The sequence below is a fragment of the Lacerta agilis genome, chromosome 8 (genome assembly GCF_009819535.1).
Source record: "Lacerta agilis isolate rLacAgi1 chromosome 8, rLacAgi1.pri, whole genome shotgun sequence".
NCBI classification, from domain to species: domain Eukaryota; kingdom Metazoa; phylum Chordata; class Lepidosauria; order Squamata; family Lacertidae; genus Lacerta; species Lacerta agilis.
In genome coordinates this window covers 12526406-12553550 of record NC_046319.1, presented here as the reverse complement: position 1 = coordinate 12553550, position 27145 = coordinate 12526406, and the positions used below count along the sequence as shown (strand labels likewise).

Genomic DNA, 27145 nt, shown 5'->3' with positions numbered 1-27145 from the left:
AGTTGTTGTTGTTGTTTCAGTTGTGAATCCCTTTCATTGAGGCATCCATAAGCAATTTATAAATGCCTACATAAAACAGTTACAGATATAAACACAGTTAAAAACAATTGCACATATTTTTAATTTATTCATTAGATTTTCACCCTGCACTTTCCTCCAGGGAGCCCACTGTGGCGATATAATAAAGAATACAATAATGTTTTGTATTTTTTAAGAATTTGAAAAAGGTTTGAAACAACAACACATGCATAAAATCAGTTTGTGACTTTCATTTCTGCCTTGTCTCTTCCCTCTCACGAAACAGAAAAACTGTAACCTCCTTGACTCAAAGTTGCTGTCACTCCAAGGAAAAAGAAGCTGATAGGGGGTGTTGAGAAGTCAACACCACCCTTTCTCTTTGTTCACTGATATGATTACTATTGGACAAAGAAAGGCAGAGGAATATGGTTTTGTTCAAAGAGAAGATCATATCTTCCTCCTCACGTTTTAATACCTCTTTACCTGATGTGAATATTAAGTTAACTCCACAGTCCCTCCCTCTTTCTCAGAGGGAAAAGAGGATGCAGTTGGTACTGCTCGTATATTTCCCCAAAGCTTTACCAACTTGAGTTTATAGGTGGTTTTTTTTTTTTTACATACACCATGTGTATCTTTACCACAAATGTTCAGTTCATTTTAGATAATAATCACAATGCTTCTTTTCTGCTGCTACCTCCCCCCCCCCCCAAAAAAAACCCTCTTCAGAGCTGCCTTAGAAACTGTGGATCGCTTGACAGAGTCTCTAGATTTCACTGATTACGCCTCACGGATCATCCATCCCATAGTGCGGACCCTAGACCAGAGCCCAGAGCTTCGGACGACTGCCATGGACACGCTGTCATCATTGGTCTTCCAGCTAGGGAAGAAGGTAAGAAATATCATTTTTCCAGAGAGAGAGCTTTTTGGAGCAGTGGGTGATATTTGACTTGAAATCTTTAGTCTTCTAATTTACCGTATTTTTCCGTGTATAAGACTAGGTCCCCCCCCAAAAAAAAATAATGTACAAAATTTGGGGGCATCTTATACACAGATAGATCTCCCCCCCCCCCATTTTCTTAAATTGGAGTCCCCAAAAATAGGGGGCGTCTTATAGACGGAAAATATGGTAAATACTTTCCCCCTAAAGTGGTGTGTGGCGTCTCAAATAGTCCCTTGCTGGGCTGCAATGTTGTCCCTCTCAGTGTACACAGCTGTGTGTACCCACATGCTTCAAATGGGGCATTAATTTACTGCAGGAAGAAGATGGAGTTTGCTAGCATTTATTTTCCAGTTTCAAAGAATCCTGGCTTGTTACTACATATGAACCAGGGATAAGTGGTTTATAGCAAACTAGTCAGTTTCAAGCCAAGCCAGCTTCAGCAATTGGATTATGAAGCTGACTTGTTTTAACAAACCAACAGCTTGTTTTAAAACATCAACTCTTGTCTGTGGGCGAAGTGATGTGCATGAGCCTGCCACTTTGCTTCGACTCATTTCAACTCTCCCATGTAGTGCTTAAATCACAGTTCCACATTCTGAATGAACCAGCCCACAGTCTCTTGGTGACCATTTCCTTTCGTTTGCAGTACCAAATTTTCATCCCGATGGTCAACAAGGTGTTGGTGCGCCACAGGATAAACCACCAGCGGTACGATGTCCTCATCTGCAGGATTGTGAAGGTCAGACTTCTTTAAAGCAGTCACATGGAGGGCTGAGGGGAGGCTGATGGATTCATGTTAAGGTGTGCTGTATGATTCATTGGTGGCTCTTGGTGGAGCAATAAAAATTTGAAGCTAATTGAAATCAGCAATGTCAGGCACAGCATTGTTTAATGACAGATCTGCTCTCAAATTAGGGCTACACCCTTGCTGATGAAGAAGAAGATCCCTTGATCTACCAGCACCGCATGCAAAGGAGCAACCAAGGAGAGGCTTTAGCCAGTGGTCCTGTGGAAACAGGCCCTATGAAGAAGCTGCATGTCAGCACCATCAACTTGCAAAAGGTAGACATGGGGGGGGGGCACTGCATCTTGTAGAGACTCATTTATTGAGGCTAATGGGTGCTTTTCAGAAAGAAGTCTTATTATTAAAGGAGTTGATGGTGATGATTCACAAATGCCTCCAGGACCAGTTTTCCATTTTCCATCAAGCTTAAAGGAATTGCTTCAGCAACCCTCAAATTTGTCCACATTGAATCTCCAATTTTTTTAAAAAAAGTTGTGTTTTTTGTTTGTTTTGTTTTTTAAGTGAGGCTTCCCTACGCATGGTGAGGTCCATTTTAGAACCTTCCCTTTTCCAAGGTCAGAGCATGTTGCTTGGGATGTGTGTAAGCAAAGTACGAGTACTCCTCCTACAACAGAGTGTTAGGGAAATTTATGAAGTGAATATATTGAGAAGGACCAAGGAGGAAACCTCTAGCATTTTCTTAGAGGCCAGGCTTCCACTGGAGATTACACAGTTAGCAGCTGGCTCACACACACTTACATACTTCCTGATTGATTACAGCAGCACGAAGTGGAGACTTGTGAATGGGCCATTGCAGAGCAAACACAAAAGGGTCAAGCTTTTGCATTGCCTCTGGGTCAGAGCTTGCATTATTTTATGTTAACTTGTGAATTCTTTTCACGCATTCACTGATCAGAATTCTTCTTGGACTGTTATTGTTGCACGAGGTGGGAGATGTACCCACATGTATTTAAAATGCTTTCAAATTCTGAACCTCCTGCTTTGTGGAAAGTGGCCCCATGAGCCATTTAAACCCAGAGATCCTTTAGCCTCTTCCTGCACAGCAGACCACTGTGCAACCCCACTCCCAGGCTCCTGACAGGAAAATTAGTAGCTTTGCAGGAGTTTTATTTCATGCATAACATTTCCCCCTCCAGCTGTTCCCAGTTGGGCATTAATGCAATTACATTGAATTGGTATGATCAAAGTGTAACCCTTGGCCAGATCTAAAAGGAAGCGCTTGCGTTTGCGGTGCTCTCTCAAGCTATTAAAAGTGCGGAAAGATCACCTGTGGAAAGGATGCCTTTTTATGAAAATAGTAAGGCAACCCTGTGATTGTTGTACTTTATAAAATAAACCCCGAATAAGTTTTTGTCATGTGTTGCAGACAAGGCATACATTCATTGTATACATAATTTGTTTTTAAAATTATGTAACCATCGTCCATATTTGTGTGTGTTTGTACCAAGAAGAAAAACCGGGTATGAGCCAAAAGTGGCAGCCACAGAAGCCCCCTGCTGCATCTCTGCATGATTTGTGGGAAGTGGGTGCCACATCTCTGCTGATGGAGTAATAATAATAATAATAATAATTTATTATTTATACCCCGCCCATCTGGCCGGGTCTCCCCAGTAGATAGACAGATTTGCCAAATGTGCATTGGATGTGATTGGGTCATCTACTCACTACTGATGTAGCAATGCCACAAAATTACCTGCTTTCAGAGGATGCTACATGTTTTTGATCTCTGCACAAATCCCTGTTCTGGGCTTGCCTTTTCATGTGATATGGAGTCATGCCCAGAACTGTGCTTCATGCAGACATACTGTGAATGGGCCTTCTTTTTTAGGTGGCTAGTTCTTAAGTCTTAAGTACTTGGAGGGAACATTTTTGGGTGTAAGAGTAACAAGTACACGAAGAGAACTGAACTCTAGGTGGCAGCTTAATGGGGAAGCAGAAGGGAACTATTTATTTTTGGAAGCATTTTTACGCCTCTCTTAAGACTCCCAGTGTGGCATACAAAGATCAATAGTATGACAGTTCCCACCCGTAGACCTGCAGCCTAAAATACACGACACACAAGGAAAGACAGATGGGGAGGGAGGAGGAAATCAAGCAAGTTCAGATACCAATATACTTATAATGACAAGCTGGACTGGCAACACTTGTGGTGGCCTGGTGGAATGTCTGCTAGTGGCAGTCAGAGGGCCAAAGGCAGCTGTTCCTTCAGCAAAGCTGATGGAATAGCCTGCTTCATTTGTCTCCTTCCCCTGCTTTGCAGCCTGATGGAATGGCTCCCACTGTGTAATAGAAGGATAGCTTTAGAAGATCTGTGACCTGCTCGTTCTGTATAAAATATCACATGGAACAAAAAGCCGCAGTTGGCATCCTAGTCACTTGGTTACTTTTTAAAAATTAAATTCTCAGAAAGCAATGACAGCCAATTAAGCATAAAGTGTTCATATATGCAAAAAAAATCAAATTGCTTCCAAGACTGTTGCTTGGGATGGGATATATTTCTCTCTCCTTTTTTTTCTTGCTTAATGTAAGAGAAATGTATTGGGTTTGTGCCTTCTGCTAGGTCAGACTATCTGGCCATCTAGCCTAGTACTGTCTGTCCTGATGGACAGTGGCTTCACAGGATCTCGGGCAGAGGAGGGTCTTTCCCAGACTGGAAGTAGGCCAGGCATTGAACCTGAGGCCTGCTGGATAGAAAGCAAGTGCTGTACCACTAAGCTGTCCACTTAACCTTAATTAAAAACATGATAAGTTCAGTATACTTCTGAGCCAAGACATGCATTTAGCTGTTTACGCTTTGCACTTAGCTAAATAGTTTTGGAATTTTAATAGCTGGAGGGGGAGAAAACAATGGAATTGTGGCCCACTCCGTAGCTGATTTGATTTGGGGCTTTTGTGTTTGTTTATTTTTTTAACACGGTGCAATGAAAGTGTCCTTTGTGTGCGTTCCACCAGGCCTGGGGAGCTGCACGGAGAGTTTCCAAAGACGACTGGCTGGAGTGGCTGCGGCGGCTGAGCTTGGAGCTGCTGAAGGATTCCTCGTCGCCATCCCTGCGCTCATGCTGGGCCTTGGCCCAGGCCTACAACCCTATGGCCAGGTACTGGCATTTCCTGCCTCTCCTAACGGTGCGTCCGCTGAAGCCAAGTGCCATAAAAGAGGTGGAAATAGAAGGGCAAAGGCATTCATGGAAAGAGCTTTTAAATGCTGTCCGGGAGCAAATAAAACCATTTGGGAATCTGAATTCATAGCCAACTTCCCCACCATCCCCTGGACTGGCAGCTCCTTAAGGTGTTTTGGGTTTTTTAAAGAGATCACAGACAGGAAATCCCCCCCCCCCGTCTGCTTTCTTTTTTTAATACATCTTCTGCTATTTCCAGCATATAATAGTAAATGGAAAAGGTGCTGTAAAATGCAGTGAAATTAGTTTGAGGGCATGATATCTCCAATAAAGGCATTTCCATGCTTTCCCAGTGCTCTGGATCACACTGTAGTGTATGCGTGTGTGGTGGACTTTTCTCACTAATTGAATTGCTTTGAGAGAGTTTGAGGTTTCTATACATATTTCTAGCAGATGGAATTCGAGAACTGTTGCTACAATTAATGCTGTAGCTGCATGTGTGTGGCAGGCAGGATTGGATGGAGGAGGAGGAGATAGTCCTCCCCCAAAGTCTCACTTTAACCTCTAAGCTGCCTTGTGGTTCACAGAATTAAGGAGTTCCAACATTTATTGGAATGAGTGTTCAAATCCAGATGAGGCTGCCTTTAGGCATCTTAAGAGAAGTGAAGAAATTTGCCTGTGTTTGAGAAGGAAGCTATTCTCTGTGTGTCCCATTCAGCGTTCTAATGCAGACAGGTCGGCCCACTTTCACCCTGGAGGGCACCAGTTGGTCTGGTCCTGTTGCTCAATCCCGAGTCAGGGAATGAGAAGTAGCAGCAGGATGGGACTCGCTCTCAGGTGATGGGTTTGAGAAGAATGTAAGGAGAGTCTCGCTGATTTGGGCCGAGGGTCTATCTACTTCAGCAGCCTGTTTCTCACTGTGACCAAGTGGGGTGTGAAGGCAATAGCCCTCTTTTGCTTTAGTTCTCAGCATCTGGTATGCAAGGGTGTCCTGTCTCTGAACATAGAGAAAACTACTGACTTCTTTTTGGTTTCTGCAGAACCAGAGAAGCTGAAAAACAGTGGTGTGGAGGGGACAGGCAGGAGTGATCAAGCAGAGATGTGGCGCATTGGGATCAGGAATCTCAAGAGCCATTAGCACAGAGCCAGCCTGTTACCTAAAAGGGAAATGGAAACAATTAGTCATGTTGGCGCCTCTCACCTCTGACCTTCAGAACAGAGGCCTCCTTCCCTGCCAGCTGTCTTCCCCACAGGCATCTTTTTCTTGGCATAAGGGCCCATTGGGTGACCAGTTTCATATATTTCTGGGCAGATTGCCTTACAAATAGCTGTGAGGTTGTTGGCTCTTCACCCCAGAAACAGTCCCTTCACTGTAAGAACATTAGAAGAGCCTAGCTGCTGGATTAGTCCAACAGCCTGTTTTTCACAGTGGCCAACCAGATCACTTAACGGGAAGCCAGCCCACAGACTGGTATTCAAAGATTCTGCTTCTTCTGATCCTGCAGGTAGCATACACAGCCCTTGCAACTGGCAATTGTTAGTTTCATTTCCATGCTGTTGTGGGAGAACCTCTACTTAGATGGCAAACAGGTTAGGTGCAGTGAAAAATATTTTATGGTGGCTACTGCGGGTACAAATAAGAGCTCAGAACAGACACGAAGTTGCCTTATACTGACTTGGATTGTCATTCTCTTTAGATCTCGGGCAAAGCCCATTCTCAGCCTGATCACCTTTAAAGTGTAGTTGCTGGTGATCAGGCCAGAGGCAAAGCATAAAATTGCTTATATCTGTTTTAGACGTCCTGTTTCTTATGTAGGCAAATGATAAAACTCAATCATTTGATCCCGCATGTACCCGGAGCTGTAGAATATAAGAACTTAGGAACAGCATACTAGATCAAGTCAGTGGCCCTTCTAGTCCAGCATTCTTTTCTGACAGTGGCAAACCAGAGGCCTCTGGGAAACGCACAAGTGGGACATGACAACAAGAGCACTCTACCCACTCACCCCCCTCGTGGTTTCCAGAAACTGGTATTCAGAAGCCTTATTGCTACCAGTTGTGGGGGCAGAGCACAGCCATCATAGCTAGTAGCCATCAAATAGCCTTGGCATCTATGAATTTGTCTAATCCTCTTTTAAACCCATCTTAGTTGGTGGCCATCACTGCCTCCTATGTGAATGAGTTACATAGGTTAGCTGTGCGCCTCAGCAGCAAGAGGCTTCCCTCACAGCAAATTCAGGGCTGCGTTTTTAGACCAGGGGTAGAACCCCTGCAGCCTTTCCAAAAGGGAGTTGGAGTCCATCAGCCCGAGTCAGCATTGCAGGTGGTTAGAGATGATAGGAATGTGAGTGCAGCTTTATCCTGGAGAGCCACATATTCCCCATCTCTGTCTGCTTTAGAAGTCTCATTATATTCCTAATTGTGTCCCCGGATAACCTCAGACCCATCCCATGGTTGTATCCACAGCTGATTCTGCATCTGTTAAGGCTGTAATCCTGTTTTCTCTTGTGGGTTTGGATCCTAATTTCTCTAGTAATTCAGCAAGATCCCTTTTTAGCCTTTTCAAGCTAACCTTGCTCCAAGAAATACATAGACTCTTTCATTGGATCTCTGAGTCCAATATTAATTTCGGATAGACTGCTGAAGCAGCAGGTGCTGTGACTCAGTCTAGAAATCCTGCTTTATATTTTTTTTATAAAAAAACAAAAAACCCTGAGTAACATTCCATTGTTTTGGGTGGCCTTTCTAGTGAACAGGGTTTGTTGACATTTGCAACTCTAGGCCTGTGGAACAGGGGGGCTTTCTTCGTTCTTTACTCCTTAATTTAGTATAAGGAGACTAATGACTTGCTTGCTTAATGCCACATCACTCTTTCCCTCATCTTCTCCCTTCCCAGAGATCTTTTTAATGCCGCATTTGTTTCATGCTGGTCAGAACTCAACGAAGACCAGCAGGATGAGCTGATCCGCAGCATTGAGTTGGCATTGACTTCTCAAGATATTGCAGAGGTCACCCAGACCCTTTTGAACTTGGCTGAGTTCATGGAGCACAGTGACAAGGTAAAGATGCCATTGAAGGAACTCTCTGGGGGAGTGGGGGGGATGGAGGAAGAGATTATCTACTTACATCAGCCTTGAAAACCAACCAGTGAGGTGGATGGCTTTTATGTCCTTCAGTCCTGCTTCCATTACCTTGTTTGCCTCTTGCTGCTTCTGCCATATACCTAGTCAGACCAATATAGCTCATTACTGTCTACACTGTTTGGCAGCCACTCTCCAGGGGACATTCCAATCCCTATCTGGAGATAACAGGGATTGAGCCTGGAACCTTCTGCATGCAAAGCAGATGCACTAACACTGAGCTATAGCCCCTCCATCTCCCAAAGGCCCATGTTCCAACCTTGTTCTTGCCCCTGGGCACACCTACTGTCTATAAGCCAGACTTCTGAACTTTCTTTGGCCTTCCTTTCTGTATTTGCAGGGGCCGCTGCCTTTGGGAGATGATAATGGCATTGTCTTGCTGGGGGAACGGGCAGCCAAATGCCGGGCATATGCCAAGGCACTGCACTACAAGGAGCTGGAGTTCCAGAAGGGCCCAACCCCAGCAATCCTGGAGTCTCTCATCAGGTAGGGCCATTTCTTCTGAACTTCCATTGTCAGAAAAGCTGTGCCTAGCAGCTGGAAAAAAAGCATTCAACAAACGTGTTTCTCTTCATAGTAAGCTTGTACCTATGTAGCACACTATCAAAGTGTTTGTCTATGTATTGAAGTGTATATGTTTCCTTGCTATTTTTTTTTTAAATTGGTGCTTGTTTGTGCAATGACAGAAATGGAGAATGAAGCTAGCATTATGAGATGTTGTGCTGCGTTAGTGCAGGCTGCCTACAACTTTTCCAGAAGTTTGGGACTACAGCTCCCATCAGCCTCAGCCAATGCCTGTGCTGAATGGGACTGATTGGATTTGTAGTCTGTACCACAGGAGGGTGCCACATTGGTGAAAGCCGGTTCAGGGCATAAAATGTGGTTGCTTCATAAACTTTATTAGGAGGATGGGGCATGTATCTCTAAAACTATTCCTTTTTCCACTTAGACAAAAACATTTTAAGGCAAATCTTGGCACTAGGAAAGTCTCCTCTCTGTGTATCATCCCTGGCCAAAGAATTTAAGTGACTTTCAAGAGACTTTATATAAAGGACATTTTGAAGACATTTGGCCGTTGCCTTTTTAGAACACACAGAAATGCCCTAAATAACTGTGCAGTTTATAAAGTGCTTGGACTCCCACATCACAGTGGCTTGGGGGGATCTGTAGAGATTTCTGTATCGATTGGCCTGGAAACAGCAGCAGAAGCACTTCAGCACAATATAAGCTCATAAAAACTCCGGGAATTGACCCTCCCTGTTTCTTAAAATACCATCATCTGGTATTTAAATGCCTGGGGCCAAGTACAATAGAAATGGTACAACTCACTGCCAGAAATTCTGCAGACTTTCCTCTTTCCTTTGCTCCTGCCTGGGCCTAGGCTGGGTGCCTCTGAGCAACTCTGACCTTTTCTCCCTTTCCTATTTGTTTGGATCCTGCACTCCAGGGCCTAATCCATTATGAGAGAGAGAGAGAGAAAGAGATTTATTTTCATCCACTTAGTACAATACTCATTTGCAGTTTCCTATAGACCACACTGTCTTTCCTCCCTTCCCGGCTCCTCTCAAATGTCCTCTTCCCTCTCACCTCCAACCAAATTACAAGCCAACATTTTTGCCTGCTTCTGATGTCCATTCCAATGGTGTGGCGAGGGCAAAGTGCAGAAATATTCTCGGGATCCTTGGACACCCTTTTTGCAGTTACTTTGTCTGCCTCTGAGCCTGTGGAGGCAGGAAGTGAGGGGGATGACTGCTGTTCAGCACTGAATGCTATGCTGTGTTAAGAACACATTAATCTATGATACCAAAGGAAAACCAAGCAAAATACCACTTATACCTCTGCTTTGTAAGAGGAGGGAGATTAAAAAAAATCCTAGCCTGTTAAATCTTCATCTGATATACCTGTTTGTGTTTGGCTTGCCCATTGGCTTGTATGGGACACACAGTTTTTGAGAAACGCTTGTGTGTGTGTGCATGCGTGCATTTGTGTTTCCCCTTTCCTTGTTTCTGAGCCAGCAAACCAGCAATAACTTCCACACAGTTTTGTCCAGTTGGGGTTTATTATTGCTGTCAGCCCGTCACAATGTGATCTCTTTGTAAATTCCCATACCGTGGTCAGAGTGATATTGGTGAGGCAACTTGTCTCAGCTGGCACTTCCAGAAATTCTCCTGAGCTGCATGGCAGTCATTCCCAGCTGATGACAGATTGTCAGCTTGGAGAGCAGGCAAGAGGTGTGCTTGAATCTGATGAAAGAACAAGAGCTGCTGCTTTTAAATGATGATGATTTAATGGCAGGGGGAAAGAATAGCTCTTTGAAAGGGCCATGTCTGCGCTTCCTTTTCTTGCAATGTGCCTATGAATATGGGAGCATATGAAGCTGCCCTATCAAAGAGACAGACCAGCAGAGGCTAGTCCATTAGGGCAAATGCAGCCGTGCCCAATCAACCTCACTTTGCCCTCAGCCAGCCCTCACCTGCCTGCCTGCCTTCTTACTTGCATCCTGTCCAGGGTGTGGCACTGCCTGTCAGATTCCTCCTCTTCGGTCTGAGTGTTGCCCTTGTAGAATTCAATGGGGAGGAGAAGGAGGAATCTCGCAGAGCATGTGTTCAGGTTGAAATCCCTGAGCAGCCTCAGTTAAAAGGACCTTGAGGTTGCAGGTCCACTGCCTGAGAGAAACTGCTGGGCAGAGCAGACAGTGCTGGGACTGATTGATCAATGGTCTGTCTCAGAGGTGCCCGTAGTCCCTTTGGATTGGTGAGGTAGAAAGTAGGTGGATTAATTACAGGCAGAGCCAACTATTTCCAGTTATGTTCCCATTCTTTCTACTTGGGAGGCTATACAAATAACTTAAACCCTAAAACAGTTTTCAATTAAAACCCACCTAGCCTAGCCTAGAGAGGCCAACTATATGCCACTCTGAAGGCCACAGCCCATCCCCCTGCTCTTGCTCTACAGAAACAGCTGCTATTTGTTGGTATACTGCCTTTGAACATGGAAGCTTCATGAAGCTAGGATGATTTAATAACCATTTGTGCAGCAGGAAAGGAGGTTGAAATGTGGCTTGTTTACAACAGTTAAAAAATAAATAAATCCAGAGGGGGCTTTTTCATTAGTGCATGTGTTGGGGAAGATTTGCCCCTCCCAGATGTTGCTGAACTACAACTCCCATCAGCCCCAGCCAGTAGAGGATGGAATCAAAGCTTGAATTCCTCAAGGACCTTTCCTGAAGGGCCACTTATATCTGCAGACTAATTATTCTGGTGTTAATTAGCTTTTGAAGTATACTCTCTGGTACCCTAGTTTCAGTCCAGCTTAAATTGAAATGGATTAAATTTAAATAGAAATGTCTTTACAAGCTCAGTTGTCGCAAGCAACTGGAATTGTGCCTGAACTTCTGATTTTTTATTAGCCTATTTTTCTGTTTGTTTCCTTGTTTATTTAGGGCTTTTTCCAGTCTGGTGTATTGACTTCATTATGTTACTTCACTTCTGGAGCTAAGCATTTCGTTGCTGTTAATCAGTCTCTGTTTTGCTCCCAGCCAGTAGTCTTGGCAGCTTAGCCTTTTATTAATGGTGTGTGGCTGTCCCTGTGTGCATTGCCCAATTTATCTCTGCCATGTTCCTGTTATCTTCTACATGTCTCTCATTTTCCATATCATATCCATCTTTTGCCTGCTGAGCTATTTTCAGACACTGTGTCTGCCACACAACACATACTGTCACCTCTCCTGGAGCCTTGCTTGTTCTTTTCTTCAAGGACTTCTGATTTTAATCTGCCTGCTTGTTAGGTGTTTTGACAAAAGACTCAAGACACAGTTTAAAAACAAGAGAGTTTATTATAGAATCTGAAAAAAAAAATCCATTGTGGAGGCATGGCAGATTTTGTACAGAGCGCTCTTTCAATTTACAGCACACACAGATCCACCTGGAGCATCACCCACTCAGCAGCCATCTTTTAACGACAATATGCTCCTGGAGGGATGGTCGCAAATTTTGGCCAGTCAACATGTACAGTATACTTTCCAGGAAATCAACGTCTTCTGGTGCCAAGATAGCAACTTTAAATTATGCTAGATCCCTCTTGTAAATAATAATTAAAAAGTGAATAAAAATAGATATATTAACTATGAACCCGCTCTGGCAACGAAGTTAAGCAGGGAACTGAGCTGTGAGAGGAGTCCTTGGTAACTTGTGTTTTTTTAACAAATCTTTTTCCCAAATGTGATGCATTGCAATGTGTGCATAATATTATTCCTCACATCTCTTTATTTGTATTGAACACTGCACAGTATCTTAACAGGACTGGGGAATCTCAGGCCTGGTGGTTGCATGTGGTCCTTGTGGCATCTCTATTTGGTCCTGTTCTGCACCCTCCTTGGGCGGTATGTGCCTTTGAGCTGTGGTAGTGTCTGTGGGTGGGAGATGTGTGTTGGTGTGCAGAAATCTCTGGTTTTAGTGTGACTGGAATGGAGCCAGCTGTGGAAAGATTAAAAGTCGCATCCACTTTTGCCTGTGGCCACACCCACCACTGGCTTGAGGCCCCTTTAGAGTTGCCTGTGATGGAATGTGGCCCTCGGATTGCAAGAGGTTCCTCACCCCTGCCTTATAAAACCTCAGAATATTACTGTATATTTTTTATTGTTGTTGGCAGCTTCCTTTTGTAGTAAAAAACAACAACCCCACAATAGCTCAAGGCATAAATAGTAGGCTTTTAAATCTGAAATGCCCCTCTCCATTCATAAATCGGAAGATCTGTGGGGAACTCCAATTACGATTCATCCAATGTCTCAATCTGATTCTTGTTTCTCTTTTAAATTGTGGGCCTGTGCTTTTGAAAAGAGGATCACCTCGCTTGCAGTCATTTTCCTAACTCAACACTTCCCTTCCCCCCCCCCCATTCCCTCACCTCATTTTGGCCGTTGTTGCATCTGTGCACTTGAGTCAACCTAAAACAGGGAGCGATTGCAAGGTGGACATTTTAAAAAAGCTGGGAAAGTTAATACCCCACTTTGCATCCCTGTACTCCGGGAAAAATTGCTATAGCAGCTCGGTGATATTTGTGAGTGGAACAAAATTCTTCTCTTATGAGGGGCTACATGTCCTGGGACATTTGAGCATCCTACTGGAAGAGAGCGTTGTGATGAGAAAGATGCAGAAGTACAGCCCTTGTATTTCAGACCAGTGGTTGTGGTTTATTTTTTGGTTAGCGTTTGTGTGTATCTTTTTCCCTGTCCCCCATGAAGTTGTGTCTCTGCTGCCTTACTCAACTTTGTTGGTATCCCCCTGGGCTTTGAAGTCTGCCGGCCGAATCTTCATCTCGACCCTCTTCAGGGAATAGGTTTTACCGTGCCATCCGTACCAAGTAATCCCATCTGTGCTCTTGTTGTGCTCTCCATTGCGGTAGTAAACCCCGTTCAGGTTAGAGTCTGTACAGCAGTTGTACCAGTAGCCCCCTGTTGAGAAACAAAAGTGGAGAAAATCTTTTGATCTGTCTTCAGAAGCAGCGGGTTTTGAAACTTTTCGCCTCTAGGGAACCTCCTTTTGCATTGACATCTGCCATCATGGGACCAGGCAAACTGCAAAGCATTCTGGGGCACACACGGTTTCATTAATGCATTGGCCTACCCCTGAGCCAAAGGGTAAGGTAGCAGGCAATGGGAAATAGCTTTCTCTGCCCACGATCTAGGAGAGCCATTGCCAGTTGGCCTAGACTAGGTATAGGGAACCTTGCCCCCCACCCGGTACATTACTGAACTGCCACTCCAATCACCCCAGCCATTGGCTATGCTTGCTGGGGCTGCTGGGAGTTGTAGTTTGTCAACACCTAGAGGGCCAAAGGTTCCGCTGAACATGATGGACAAATAGTCTAACCTTTTATAAGGCAGCTTCCTATGTTCCTGTTTGCTCCAGAAAGTGCTTCATGTATCACATTTTGTTGTTGCCATTGTTCTTACAATGCTTACAACTTCAAAGCAAATACAGGTTTCGAAAATGTTTCTAAATTGCAAAATCACATTAGCCTGTTCAGCTAATGTAGGAGAAGGAGCCCATCTACCTTTGCGTAACAGCGCACAGTGATCCACACACTTGTCGTTGTCCTTGTCCTTAGTGCTGAAGGCTGTGTTGTTGTGGTACCTCAGGGAGTCATGTGGTATGTTGCCACTGTAGTTGGCCAAGAAGAGGCGGTAGCTGTTTAGCTCGTTGGCCAGAGTGAAGTGGTTGTACAGAGCGTAGCGGATGTTGCCATTCCAGTCCTGCAAGGGTGAACAGGAGGAGGAGGAAGGTGAAGAGGAAACACCTTCTGTTAGCAAATTTATCTAGGAAAACTGTTTCCAGGAATGTATGCACCTATCCCTCCTTGCAAGGAGTGCCATATCTTCAGGCATCCATTGCTCTTTCAAATGGATGTGACGGATTCCTGCATAGGAAACGATACGGCTGTTTCCTCAACGTTTTGCATTTAATTCATGTGTTCAACCACAGGGCATCTTGTCTGCTAGCTCCGCTGAAACTACTTCTCGTCTTGTTCATAAGCCCAGTGTTTGTTGTAAAATCGTGCCGCTCCTGGTGCTGAAGGTTTAGAGTGAATAGCGTTTTTGGAACAGAGGATGCTTTAAGCATTTAATTATAGCTGACTCCCTTCAGCAAAACCTCTTGCTCTGCCTGCAGTTTGGCAAGACTTCTAAAGGAAAATGCCTCTGTAGCTGTGGAGCAGCTGCTGAGGACATCTGGGTATGTGCCGTTGCTTTTTGAGTTTAAGGGCACTGTTAAGAGGGCATAATGGAGGGTGGGAGAGATATCTGACTTGCCAACCTCAGATACTGATGCCTGTTTAAATCAGTACCTAGAAATTGCAATATAGTCATACCTCGTATCCCGAATGCCCCGGAACTCGAACATTTTGGCTCCAAACGCTGCAAACCCAGAAGTGAGTGTTCTGGTTTGCGAACATTCTTTTGGAACCCGAATGTCTGACGGGGCAGCCAATCAGAAGCCGCAGTTTGGTTTTCGAACGTTTTGGAAGTCGAACAGACTTCCGGAACGGATTCCATTTGGCTTCCAAGGTTCGGCTGTATCTCAAATTGCTGTTGGAGACTGCTGGTCCTTCTAATTTCCTCAACTGTTCAATGCAGATAACTTACCAAAAGTCAGCCTGGTTTATTGAAACCATTCCCTTACCTCGAGCTCCACACGCAGCATTGTTGGGCGCTGGGAAAGCCTATGGATGTGCTCATTTCCCAGCCAAAAGTCTCCCTGGATGCTGCCAAACCCTTGCTTGTACTGCTTCCAGTCCCGGCTGAAGGAAATCATGCCAACTTTACGCCTCTGGATGACTGTCCAGCCTCCTCCGTCAGTCTCCATGTCACAGTATACCTGGAGCGATGGGAAAGAGCGTTGATTCCAGTCATTCATGGAGACTAGGGACTGTCCAGGCCCCTTTTGGAGAGGGGGCATGTATTTGTTGTTGCCAAATTGGACTGAATATTTCAGTTGATTTGAATATCTGATCTCCCCCCCCTCGCCCCACAAACCATATCAGTATGAATATAAGTGAAAACATGTATTGTTGGTAATGGCAGAATAAGGGATTTTAGGCACTGGGTAGCAGCATTTACCATGAGGTCAGATGCTTTTTAGTTTAGGAGAGATGTTCTCTGTGATGCTACAGGTGAGCTGAAGCTACTTTCTCGGAAAGCCATATTGAGTACCAAGAAAGGGAAATCCATGAACATCGAAAGGTTGGTTTAAAAAACAACAACAACCCAAACCTAAGTGTCATTCTTTCAGTCCTGGAATCCTGGACAGTTTTCCCTACTGCTGCCATTCAGCCCCATAGATTGGACCATTGTAGAGAATCTCTTACCAGCACCCCTAGGGGATCTCTTACCAGAACCCCTAGAGGGTCACCTTCTGTGGGTCATGGAGGCTCAGAGAGAGCAAATGTGTGCTCCTTCTGTAGGAACCTGTCCTGAAAGCTGCCCAAAGCTGCACATCTGGACTATAACTGGGGCATAAGTAAGTCATATTGTTTGTATTAAGACTTCTTACTTGCATTTCTGGCGTTCCCAGGAATTCATCAGGGAGGAGTTTGTAGACCCCTGAATTTCTGTAATTTCTCTGATAAAGCGATGAGCAGTCATACACAGCATCTGTGTCAATGGAGGAGGGTGGAATGGGAAGCAACAAATGTTGAGCAATGACTGACAAGTATTATCTGATGAGGTCAATCTGCTTCAACACCCCCAACCCACAAATTGTGATAAGTTCTTAAGTACTTTTGACACATTTTTATTAAATGTAACCTTGCTTATGTTACAGTTCCTCCAAAAACAGCATGTACGTTTTAAACTGTTACATTGCAATATTTAGTGAAGCCTCCCTAGAATTTCAAACCCAGAAGGGGAACCCTGATACCATCAAGCCTCAACCACCTCCAACATTAACCTATGTGACTGAGACAACCATGTGTTCCACAAATAAGAGGACAGCTGTGTATCTCTTCAGGATGCTTGCAACTGACGCTTTCCTCAAGCAAGTGAGCCAAGCTGTGTTCTGCTAGTGAATGAAGACATTCCCCAGTTTGGGAGAGCTAATAATAATAATTTTATTATTTATACCCTGCCCATCTGTCTGGGTTTCCCCTGCCACTCTGGGTGGCTTACAACACATAAAAATTTGTAAAAGATTAGACATTAAAAATTTCACAATACAGGGTTGCCTTCAGTTGTGCATGATGGTGGCTGCACTCTAGAAGCATTTCCCAAACCTAGTAGGCTGTTTCAGCAGATTGATTGGCACACATGGAATTAGGTGGGCCATCCTGTTTACAGAGAGACCTACTCAAGTTATTTTTCCCTTGTCCATATATAAGTGCAGATTTTGGGCACTAACTTCTCCAGCTCCTTCTGTAACCCTTCAAAAACACAACCATTGAGCAGTAAGGACTTGGAGCGGGATCAGGCTAGCAGAAAGGGAGGCTCATTGGCACAAGGGGGATTTGATGGCTTTGGCATGTGCACCTGAACCCCCCCCCCCCCAAAAAAAAAACACCATTCTAAAATTGTGCAAACATTATCCTGATTAGTAAAGAACAAAGAACCAGGATGGTTCAGTACCCATAGTATTGAACTCTGGGAACTTAAGGTTCAGATCCCAGCTCGGCTGGGTGAGTTTGGGCAGCTTACAAACACTTAGCCTTGACTGCAGTTGTAAAGTTAACCTAATAGCAATGTATCTCACCATGGTCTTTTAAAGGTGAAAGAGAAATTGTTTTAGAAATGTAGCAGAAGTACTTGTCTGTTCAGAAATGGCTAGTGCAAGAGCTGGTGTAACCAACAGACTAGGCTACAAATCTAGAAACTTCAGGTTTGAATCTCACTTTGAATTTTCTAGGTAGCCTCAGGGCAGGCATTCTCTGCTGCATGCTTTGTCCTGCAATAGGGGCGTATCGCACCAATACCAGCCTGCCTCACAATAATTTACTATACCAAGATTGTGTAAAGTGACCTGCACACTCAGAAACAGCACTTCACAGATGCTAAACAGTAGTGTTACTATTTCTGAGTGTGAGATAGCCAGTTTCTCCTCCAAGGACCTCTCTTACTGCAAAAGCCCCCAGACTGAAGCAATGGAGAGGAGCTAGGCAAATACAGTTTGCTGCCATTCTGCAAAGCCCAACCTCATGATCTGATAGGATGGCCATGCCTGGGACAGCTTCCCCGGTTTGCAGTTGTGCTCTCGGGCAGACGAGCCAAATCAGCACATCTGACATGTTTGGACTGTGCCCGGTCTGTTTTCTGCATCATGGCCTGCTCCCACTTGGAAGGTACATTCCTGCTCCGGCGAGCGTATCAGCCTTTTTGGAAATGGTTGCTTCCCTTTCCATGTTAAGAACTGAACATCCAGCTGCTTCAAGGGGAAGGGAGAGGCCCTTCCCGGGGTTAATTTTTATCCATCCTGACAGGTGTAACAGAATGCAAGGTGAATGATTTCCACCTATTAGGAAAGATTAGGAGCCAACTGGGGCTTCCTTGCAGCCAGCAATTCAAGTCCCTACGTGGCTGCCTTCCACATGCAGTGTGGCCTTACCGTGCCGGTAATAAGACATGTTGTGGTTTAATAATTTTGTACCTTGAAGGCACACTCTGGGCTATTTATGTGAATACAGTGGTACCTCGGGTTAAGTACTTAATTCGTTCCGGAGGTCCATTCTTAACCTGAAGCGTACTTAACCTGAAGCACCACTTTAGCTAATGGGACCTCCTGCTGCCGCTGTGCCGCCAGAGCACAATTTCTGTTCTTAAGCGGAGTTCTTAACCTGAAGCGTACTTAACTGTACTGCGAAAATCTCCCTGGTCACGCTTGTATGTAGCTTGGTTGCTCACAGTTAAGGGAAAGAGCTGCTTCCAGGCGACCATGCCTAGAAGCTAAGTTGAGTTGATTACGGTATTTATTTCACTGTTAACCTCAAATGATGAACCGGCTGGTTAAAAGGTGTGTTAGTAAAAGTGTGTATGGCTATATATCCAAGGGTTGCCCCTGTGGGAAAAGGTGACTAGGTTGCAACCAAGGTCATGTTACTCAATTAAATTGGATGAGTTTTATTTGATTATTGGGCTGTAGTTTTTAAAAATATAGCTATACAGTGTTGAAGGAAAATCCATATTTTTTTTAGGGAAGGGCTGCAGATCAGTAGCAGAACATTTGCTTTGCATGCAGAGGGCAGCAGGTTCAATTCTGGGGGTCTCCAGGCAAGGCTGGAAATTAGTCCTGCCTAAAATCTTGAAGAGCTGCTGTTGGTCAGTGTGAACAGTATTGAGCTAGATAGTGATCTGACTTGGTTCTTTAATTTTGAATGGTGCAGATATATATGTAAAATATCTCACAACATTCCCCCTTGAGTGAGTGTAAAGGTGGGGTGCCTCTTTGAAGAAGATGCCATCCACAGTTTTCATGCAGGCTTTTTTTTTTTAAGTGTTTGTCATTGAGCTAAAATGCCTTTCAGTTTGATTTACTGAGGTTTTAGATCTATTTAATCCAACCAGTTTTTGTTAAAGATGGCAATCCTAGCATTCATGCATCTCAGGATATGACTGCTCATATTCTCGCACAGAATTCTTTGTGCGAAATCACACATGTGCTCACAACCTTCCCTCTTTCCTCACAGACCGCTTCTGAAAAAAGCATGAATGGGATCTGGCTGCATTTGCCTATCTTTAAGCACACAAAAAGACAGAAAGTCGGACAGAGAGACCATAATCTCAATGTAGGACAGTCTCTCCCCACTTTTCTGCTGATATTCTAAAGAGCGATTGTGTTTTGAGTGTCTGCAGGTCTTACATGCAGAACAATGCTATTATTATTTAAAACATTCAAGCTCTCTTGGAAATGAAATAGTTGAACAACTCAAAAGCAAATACACAAGATTGTGTTCCCTTTCAACTGTTTAAAAGCACTTCTCCCTGGGTGCATTTTGCCCAGCAGAGTTTGCTTGCAGTATTGGGGGTCTTAACTGAGGGGAGCAGCTTCTGGGGGACTGAGGTTCTATTTTTCTGTGCATTTATTTGCCATACCGCTGGTCCTCCTTACCTGCGGATGTTTGCGTGACAGTCTGAGCTGCCTGAAGCTGCACGATGCCCAGCTGGTTGTTCATCTCTGAGTACTTCCCTTCCACGTCATTGAGGCGCAGGTCCATCTGCTTGAAGCTTCCTTCCAGCTCCATCACCTGCATGATGGCGTTTCCCAGTTCATCCTCCTGCTTCTTGCTCAGCTCCTGTATCAAGGTGGACAGGTTGGCCACGTGCATCTTCAGCTCCTTCAGCTCCTCGCAGCAGCCTAGGTTCTTGGGGTTCCCACTGATCACCTTCCTCTTTGGAGGTTTCTGCAGCCAGGCTGGGTACACGGCCAAAGAGATGGTTACTGCACATAACCAAGCCAGCTGAGTGCAGAATGTGGTCTGCATGCTGTGTCTAGGGATTTTTCTTCTTCTCTGCTCCCCCACTCACTTGGTCCTAGGGGTTGCTTCAGAAATTCTTATCTCCTGTCCCAGGAGGAGGAGGAGTTGCTTTTTTAGTTGAACTGTATTGGTACAGATGTTTTCTGTAAAGCCAAAGCTGTTGTTTCTCTCTTTCTCTTTCTCAAAGAACCAAGTCTCTCAAAGGTGGATCGCTCCTGTCGGAGTCTCTGCTCTTGAGAAATGCGTGTGCCTCTCCCTCACACACCGCATCTTAAATATCTATTGCTTCTGGGTACCCCCCCCTTTGCAGCCCATACACAGCCTGCTAAGCCACTCCCCACTCATCTGCTCATATCAGGTGGAAACAAATACCTTTTAGGGCTTGCTTGCGTGAATGTGTGTGGGTTTTTTTTTAAGGGTGGGCAGCTTGGATACTTTTTCTCTTCAACTTTGTCATTCTCTCAGATTTGGGAGTGGGGGGAGTGCAGGAAAGTCATGGGAGTTGCCAGTAAATGCCTCCTACTGGATTTTAGCTTTTCTGGTGACTAATCCTCTGGCAGCATGTTCAGGGACAGAGCAGGAGTTCAAGTTTGGTAAATGGAAGGGGGTTCTGCAGGTCAAATGATTATATAAGAGGTTGGCCCAAGCCCTTGTGCATGGGGGGGGGTGAGTGATCCCACTTCTAGCAGCCCTCTATTAAGAGAGCAAGGGTGACTTGGATTTCTGGTATGCATTTCTGACTGCCTCAGAGGAAGGGACCCAAAAGCCAACTGGTTCGGAACTGGGAGGGAAAGGGCTACATCATGCCACCTATCAGATGCCCAGCACGCAGAGAGAAAGTGCCTGCAAAGTCTTGTGACTCAAGCAAGCGAGCCCAACCCCAACACTGCCAGGTGCAGGTGGTATAACAAGTAGCAAATCTGAACTGGTCCAGTGTCTGTCCTGATCCATCAAGCAGTGAACATGAGCAAACCCCATTCCCTAGGGGAAATTTCGGTAGGTACAGTTCTCACATTATAATACAGTAGGTAACAGTGTGAGAAACTGAGATATGAAAGCTATGAGCTAAATGGCACCTTAAACCCAGGTTATGGATGCAGCAACAGAATGTCTATGCACCCTTTTTTAATAACAAAGCTGAAAATGAATGAACTGCAGCTAAAATATTATGTTCATTTTTCACATGGTCTAGTGCTTCCCCTGCCCCCCCCCCAAATATTCTTAAGAGGGTCTCTTCTCCAGTCTGCAGAGAGTAGCTGGAAGTGTGGAGGCAGAAACCGGTCCTTTCTTTCCAATGTGCAGCTTTAATCTGAAATCTTACGTGCAGCACTGTGCCCAGAGCTCAGAAACTGCATGTGCTAATGAAATTCCCTGTCGCAAAATGCGCGTAGATTAGAACTATGGGAGATTTGAACACTGATAGGTACAGTTGCTCATATCATAGAACCTCAGACATAGTGAGAAGGGGGACCCCAGGGTGGAAACTACTCTACTGGCAGAGGCATGTCCAAGGGGGATTCAGTGCATCTCTTTTAGCTCCCAGATACCTAATACAGACTGTGGTAATGTGTTTATAACTCTTTAGAATTGGAAACAGTCAAGGATAAACTGGGGTTGTCCCTCCACTGTCAAAAGCAGTGAACCTTTGAATACTTTGCTGGGAATCGCAAGTACAGAGAGTTGCTATTGCATTTAGGTCTTGCTTGCGGACTTCCCATTGGGGCATCTGATTGACCACTGTGACTATAAGATGATGAACTAGGTGGACCCCTTTTGGCTTGATCCATGAAGTCTACTTTTTGTTCTTATGCTGTCATCTCAACTACTGCCATGGAGCCAGATTCTTATTCTGCAATTGGATTTCTGCTCGAAGTGGCTCATGCATGGATGAAACCTGATATAAATAAAACACAAAACCTCCAGTAGATTTTTTTTTTAGGTCTTCCTGGATCAGTTTATTTACTTTGCTTTTTTTCTCCCCTTTTTGGTGGGTGGTGTTCTCTTAAAAGGGGTGGGGTAGAGCTGTAGCAAGTAGAGCATCTTCTTTGCATGCCGACAGTCCTAGATTTAATGTCTGAAATCCTGGAGAGCCACTGCCTGTCACTGTAGATAATCCTCAACTGGATGGACCAATGGTCTGGCTTGACCTGATATCATTACAGTCTTTGTTTTTGATATAAAGTAACTTCCATGTGCTGCTCTGTTCCGCCAGAAGCTGCTTAGTCATGCTGGCCACATGACCCGGAAGCTGTATGCGGACAAACGCCGGCTCCCTCGGCCTATAGAGCGAGATGAGCACTGCAACCCCAGAGTCGTCCGGGACTGGACCTAACGGTCAGGGGTACCAAACAGTGCCAGCAGCACGGTGAAGCGGTGCTTGTCCCGTGCGTAGTCAGGCCAGGAAGGGAGAGAGAGCGAGGAAGGGGAAAGGCTGCCAGCAATGCAGTGCGGCTCCCCCCCCCCATGCAGCCAGGAGCAGTGAGGAAGGGAGTGGCTTATATTCAGATATTTTTTCTTTTTATTTCCCCCTCCCCTCCAATTTTTAAGGTGCGGCTTATATTCAGGTGTGGCTTATATTCGGGCCAGTATGGTATGTCTAAAGCACACAGCTACTCCAGGGAAACCTAGAGGCTGCAATCAGTGCTCTTCCAAGTCTGCATTTTACTGAGAAAGATAAGTGTGCCAGCTTCCTTTCATAGAAGCTTGTTGATCATTACTATCCTTCTCATTAAGGAACTTAAGCAAGATCAGTAGTTGCCTCTGCAGTCAAAAACACAAAAAAAGTCAATTTTTGAAAAAGTAAAACAATTCCACAAATTTTGTAGCACCTCCGGCTAAGAAGAATAAAGCAAATTGTTCCCAGGAATGCAGTGAAGGCACACAAGCCAGCCGCTTTGCTGTAACTAAGAAGGTCTTTAGTTTGGTCAGTGGTGACCCTGTAGTAGAATGCCTATGGGTGCTCCACGCATGCCACCTTGACTTCCATGGTGGAAGGAAGGCGGGATATCAACATGCTAATAGCTTCACATATTCCTGTAGGAGGGAGGGAGAAGAATTTCTGGAATTTCATCCTCCTGTCCCAAGTAGCTCTGCTCACTTGCACGCACCCGTGGTCCCTGGCTCCCACGCTTTCTGTGACCTGAGATGCCACCAAATTTCTGCACTCGGAAACAACAGGGATGAAAGAGCCACGTTTTGCTTATGTTGACGCAGATTATTTTGTACAAAAGCGCCTTGAATGGAATTGCTTTTAAAGAAATACATGGGGCGTTGACCCCTCTCCACACAGTCCTGACCCTTGACCTTTTTCATTCTCTCTCTAATCCCATCTGAGTCTCCTCCCAGCCACGGTTTCTCTTGTTCCTAGGGGCAAATTCTTATTTGGGCCTCTTGTGATGAGAAACATATTTGTCAAACTGAAGGCCAAGGAGACGAGCATGATGCTCTGTGTGTCAATAGTTGCCTCCCCTAGTTGTCCTTGTTCCCTTTGCATTTGTCTCCTTTGTGCCCTTGTATCCCCCTGATAAGATTTCAGCAGGGTGTTTTGTTTTGTTGCTTCTATGCCAGTGTTTCTTAGAATGTGTGTGCTCAGTTTAATGATGCAGGCGGACTATCATTTAGATTGTGTGTCACCAATATAACACAAGTGCCCACTGAGGCCTTCCTTGGTGGCACCAGGGTCTTGTCTTCTCACTGAAATTAAGCAGGGAGCCTTCTTTAGCCAATAGCTTTAGCCTAAATTGCAGCACAGGTGCAATTTCAGGGTAGAGGTGCTTACAGCTAGGGAGTTGAGAGTTTTGACATGCCTGTAGTGACTATGACAGTTTCTTGGGGTTGCACATGATACCGATGTGCCCAGAGAGGTTGAGAACTCCTTTCTTGAATTATTTTGTACAGTGCCTTAGCTGCATAAAGTTCTGTGTGTCTTGGCTGGACAGGCAGAGTGACATTCCAGGGCCAAAATGGGAAATCTCCAGTAACAAATGGTATCCCTTTGCTGTAAAGCACATGTAGTATGTGTCTCTTTCTCAAGCCAACTTAACCAACCTTTTAAATAAACCTACAAAAATTCCAAGTTTGAAATAATTTTTGTTAGCTTTACTAGAGTCCGGCAGAAAGCTCCATCTCTAGAAACACAGGAGTCTGTCTTATGCTGTGTCAAAGCATTGGCCTATCTAACTCAGTGTTATCAACACTGACTGGCAGCAGCTGTCTGGGGTTTCACACAGGGAGTCTCTCCAAGCCCCACCTGTGAATTGAACTTGGGACCTTCTGCATGCAAAGATGTGGTCTGCCTTTTGCATTACTATGTTGGGTGTAGAATAAGATTTGCTTCTCCGCCATCCTGCTTTGGGTTGTGTCCAACTAAGTCCTACTCAGACTAGACCCATTAAAATGAATCTAAGTTGCTCGTGTCCATTAACTTCAGTGAGTCTACTGTGAGTAGGACTAGCATTAGATAAAACCCTTTGTGTCTATGCTCTGTTCTTCCTCTGCCAACTGGTCTCATTCCTCTGCATGGCTACTGGGCAAATGTTTTAAAACACAAGACTGGTTTTAAGCTCCACCCACACTGTGCCAGCTACGAGCATTGCAGACTGAGCTCAGTACAGCAAGTGGGGGCACTGGCTAAGTAGCTGACCCCCAAGGACCAGTGCCTATCCACAAGATCAGGCATGGCAAACCTGTAGTCCTCCACATTTTGTTGGACTCCAGCTGCCATCAGCTCTAGCCAGCATGGCCAGTGATCAGGGCAGTTACATGATGGGAGTTGCAGACCAGAAATATCTATAAGACCACAGATTCTACGTCTCTGCCCTATGAAGCTTCAGCCTCTAGCACCTCTCGTCTGTCTGACATATTTTTCTCACAATAGAAGACCTGAGAGGCTCCCACTCTCATCCCCAGCTCATCCTTGGCTTTCCCATTTTGGACTTAGTTGCTTCTTATCTTCTGATTTTTCAATGCCACTTCTGAAACTGGATCTGTGCCTGCTCTGAACCATGCTACCCACATCTGGCTCCTCAAGAAAGACAAGCAGGAACACCAAAACCTCACCATGGCTGTATCCAGCTAAGTTCTGGAGTCGATGACAGTCGCTATCATTGGTATGACTCCTTTGAGCAGTTTTCTGACTTGTCTCTGAAGACCATTTAAGCAGGGCCTATTTTTCAGATGGGATGCTGGGTTAAATGTGCATGGAAGGCATGCGTGCAAACTGAATTGGCAGTGAAACCCTTATGCAGGGGTGTGAAGGAGCCAAATGTGGCTCTCCACGCCTCCCTATTTGGCCCTCTGGATTCTTCCCCAGGTTACAACCCTTCCTCAGATGCACCCTCACCATCCCCAAATGTTTATGCCTGGCTAGAATGTGTCCTTCTTGCTTGCCTGGATGGAGAATAGAGAGAGGGAGGGGTGTAATAACTGGCCTATACTACAAAGCTAAAATTCACATTCACAAACCCTGAGACTGGGAATGCTGGGTTGGTGTATACACTCTTAGACTTCACATGGTGGTACTGATGTGTCAAAAGCTGAGGCTTTGGAGAATCAGCCCCCAAATGGACACATGCATTATTCAGCCTCCTGCTGCCCTAGGCAAGAGAGAAACCTAGCTCTAGACATCAGGTGTCTGGGGGAAATGGCAGATTAATGCAGCTTGTGGTTCCCCATGCCCCCTCTACATATTTCTGGACTTCAGCCTTTGGTAGTCAATCTATCAAAACCATTTTAAAGTCCCAAGGACTTGTGCTGCAACCCTAAACCCAATAATTGCATAGCATAAACCATATTAAACACAGTGGGATTTACCTCTTGAGTAAACACTCTTAGGATTGCTCTGTTGAGATGATCAACAGAGAGAATTATTTCTCCAGAGCCAGCCAGTCAGTGAGGAAAAACATCCACCTGTTTCTTACCAACAAATGTTGGGAATCGCAGCAACGGCATGTGGTAGTTCTGTCTGGGAGGAATATTAGCCCCTTGGGGGTGATATGCATGAGCCTAAAAATATTTTTCTCTTTCTCTGATGTCTCCCGTTTGTTGAACAGTAACTGGGAAACAGTCTTGTAATTCCTTAAGAATGTTAAAGAATTTCAAAAGTTGATGCCTGAGTGTCCAGTTTGATGGTTTGGGGCCAGAGTGTGTTTTGCCAGTTGCCTGTGGAGGTGGCAAAAGCTACCCTTGAGCTTTTAAAAAATGTATGCTTTTTTAAAAGGTGCTGTCACAGTTCTTCTTGGAAGCTGGTTGTCTAAACAGTTAGTCACAGGCTTCTAGGAAAGTCTATATTCTTTTGCATCCCATCTGACCCTGCTCTTTTCCAGCCTCAGAAGAGAACTTCCATCTGTTTTAAGTGACTCTCTTCCTTACAAAAACACACATTCCAGTTACTGATGATAAAACAACTTCCTTAATCTGTCAATAAGCCACTAATAACAGCTGCTTTCACACACACACACACACACACACACACACAACAAATCTTTCATACTTTGAAGAAATTATTGTTGTCTTTGGTGGGGGACCTTGGACCTCCAGGCCCAATTAGGCCCACCAGACGGCTCTGTTTGGCCTGTGGGACCGTCTGAGCCAAGTCACACCTACCTGCTCTAAACCAGACATCATATATGACTTCTGTACAGGCAAAAAATGGGTCACCTGGTGTAATTATGAGCCCAGGTATTTGACAGGTAAGTGGCCCAATGAGGGCAGGGAGGAGATTAGAATCTTGCCCACCAGCCAGATTCAGTTTTCCACCCCAGCCCTGGTATATGTAACGTGCAAGTAGTTTTATAACCTTTTTTTATTATGCAGAACTCAAGTTGCCCAGATGTTGGCTGGGCCCCAAAGGCTAACTTAATGTTCTATTTCAACCCAGTTTCAAGCCCTGTTGTCTTATCCAATGGTCAAAACTGTTTTGTTTATTATTTATTCATCAGTTTGATTCAAATAGATAATCATTGCTCTCAAGGCTCACAGTCTACAAAGACACAGCACACGAGGAAAAAGAGACAGGAGGGAGGGAGGAAAAAACAAGCTCATGTGTGTAAAATCACAGTTGTTGTAACACAGTTAGATAATTCTGGCTATGCAGATTCTGGCTATCCAGAAGACCAGCAACTCCTTGTCAGTAGTGATTCTTTCTGTCTTTCTTTCTCTGAAAGCACTATTC

At 44.8% G+C, this 27145-nt stretch overlaps 2 protein-coding genes across 5 annotated transcripts in view; one reads left to right on the top strand and one right to left on the bottom strand.

The window, feature by feature from the left end:
* The window catches only part of MTOR (mechanistic target of rapamycin kinase), a 92616-nt gene that overhangs the window by 29229 nt on the left and 36242 nt on the right, over positions 1-27145 (top strand). For all 4 annotated transcript variants that reach the window (XM_033159501.1, XM_033159499.1, XM_033159500.1 and 1 more), the window contains 6 exons: positions 745-907; positions 1605-1697; positions 1874-2020; positions 4716-4858; positions 7776-7938; positions 8360-8505. In XM_033159501.1, coding sequence (XP_033015392.1) covers positions 745-907; positions 1605-1697; positions 1874-2020; positions 4716-4858; positions 7776-7938; positions 8360-8505 — 855 coding nt within the window. The remainder of the gene's footprint in view (positions 1-744; positions 908-1604; positions 1698-1873; positions 2021-4715; positions 4859-7775; positions 7939-8359; positions 8506-27145) is intronic.
* On the bottom strand, positions 13185-20233 carry ANGPTL7 (angiopoietin like 7). The gene is made up of 5 exons (XM_033159504.1): positions 19608-20233; positions 16068-16168; positions 15198-15392; positions 14074-14272; positions 13185-13471 (listed from the first exon to the last, which is right to left on the bottom strand). Exons 1-5 carry the CDS (start codon positions 19978-19980, stop codon positions 13278-13280), a joined length of 1062 nt encoding a protein of 353 aa, XP_033015395.1. The 5' UTR covers positions 19981-20233; the 3' UTR covers positions 13185-13277.

Excerpts from the sequence above, each read along its gene's own strand:
- ANGPTL7 (XM_033159504.1), bottom strand. The coding sequence starts at position 19,980 with ATGCAGACCACATTCTGCACTCAGCTGGCTTGGTTATGTGCAGTAACC. Across the intron at positions 16,169-19,607 it reads TGTCACGCAAACATCCGCAG|ATGCTGTGTATGACTGCTCA; the intron begins GTAAGGAGGACC and ends CCATTGACACAG. Across the intron at positions 15,393-16,067 it reads TGGGAACGCCAGAAATGCAA|GTATACTGTGACATGGAGAC; the intron begins GTAAGAAGTCTT and ends CCATCGCTCCAG.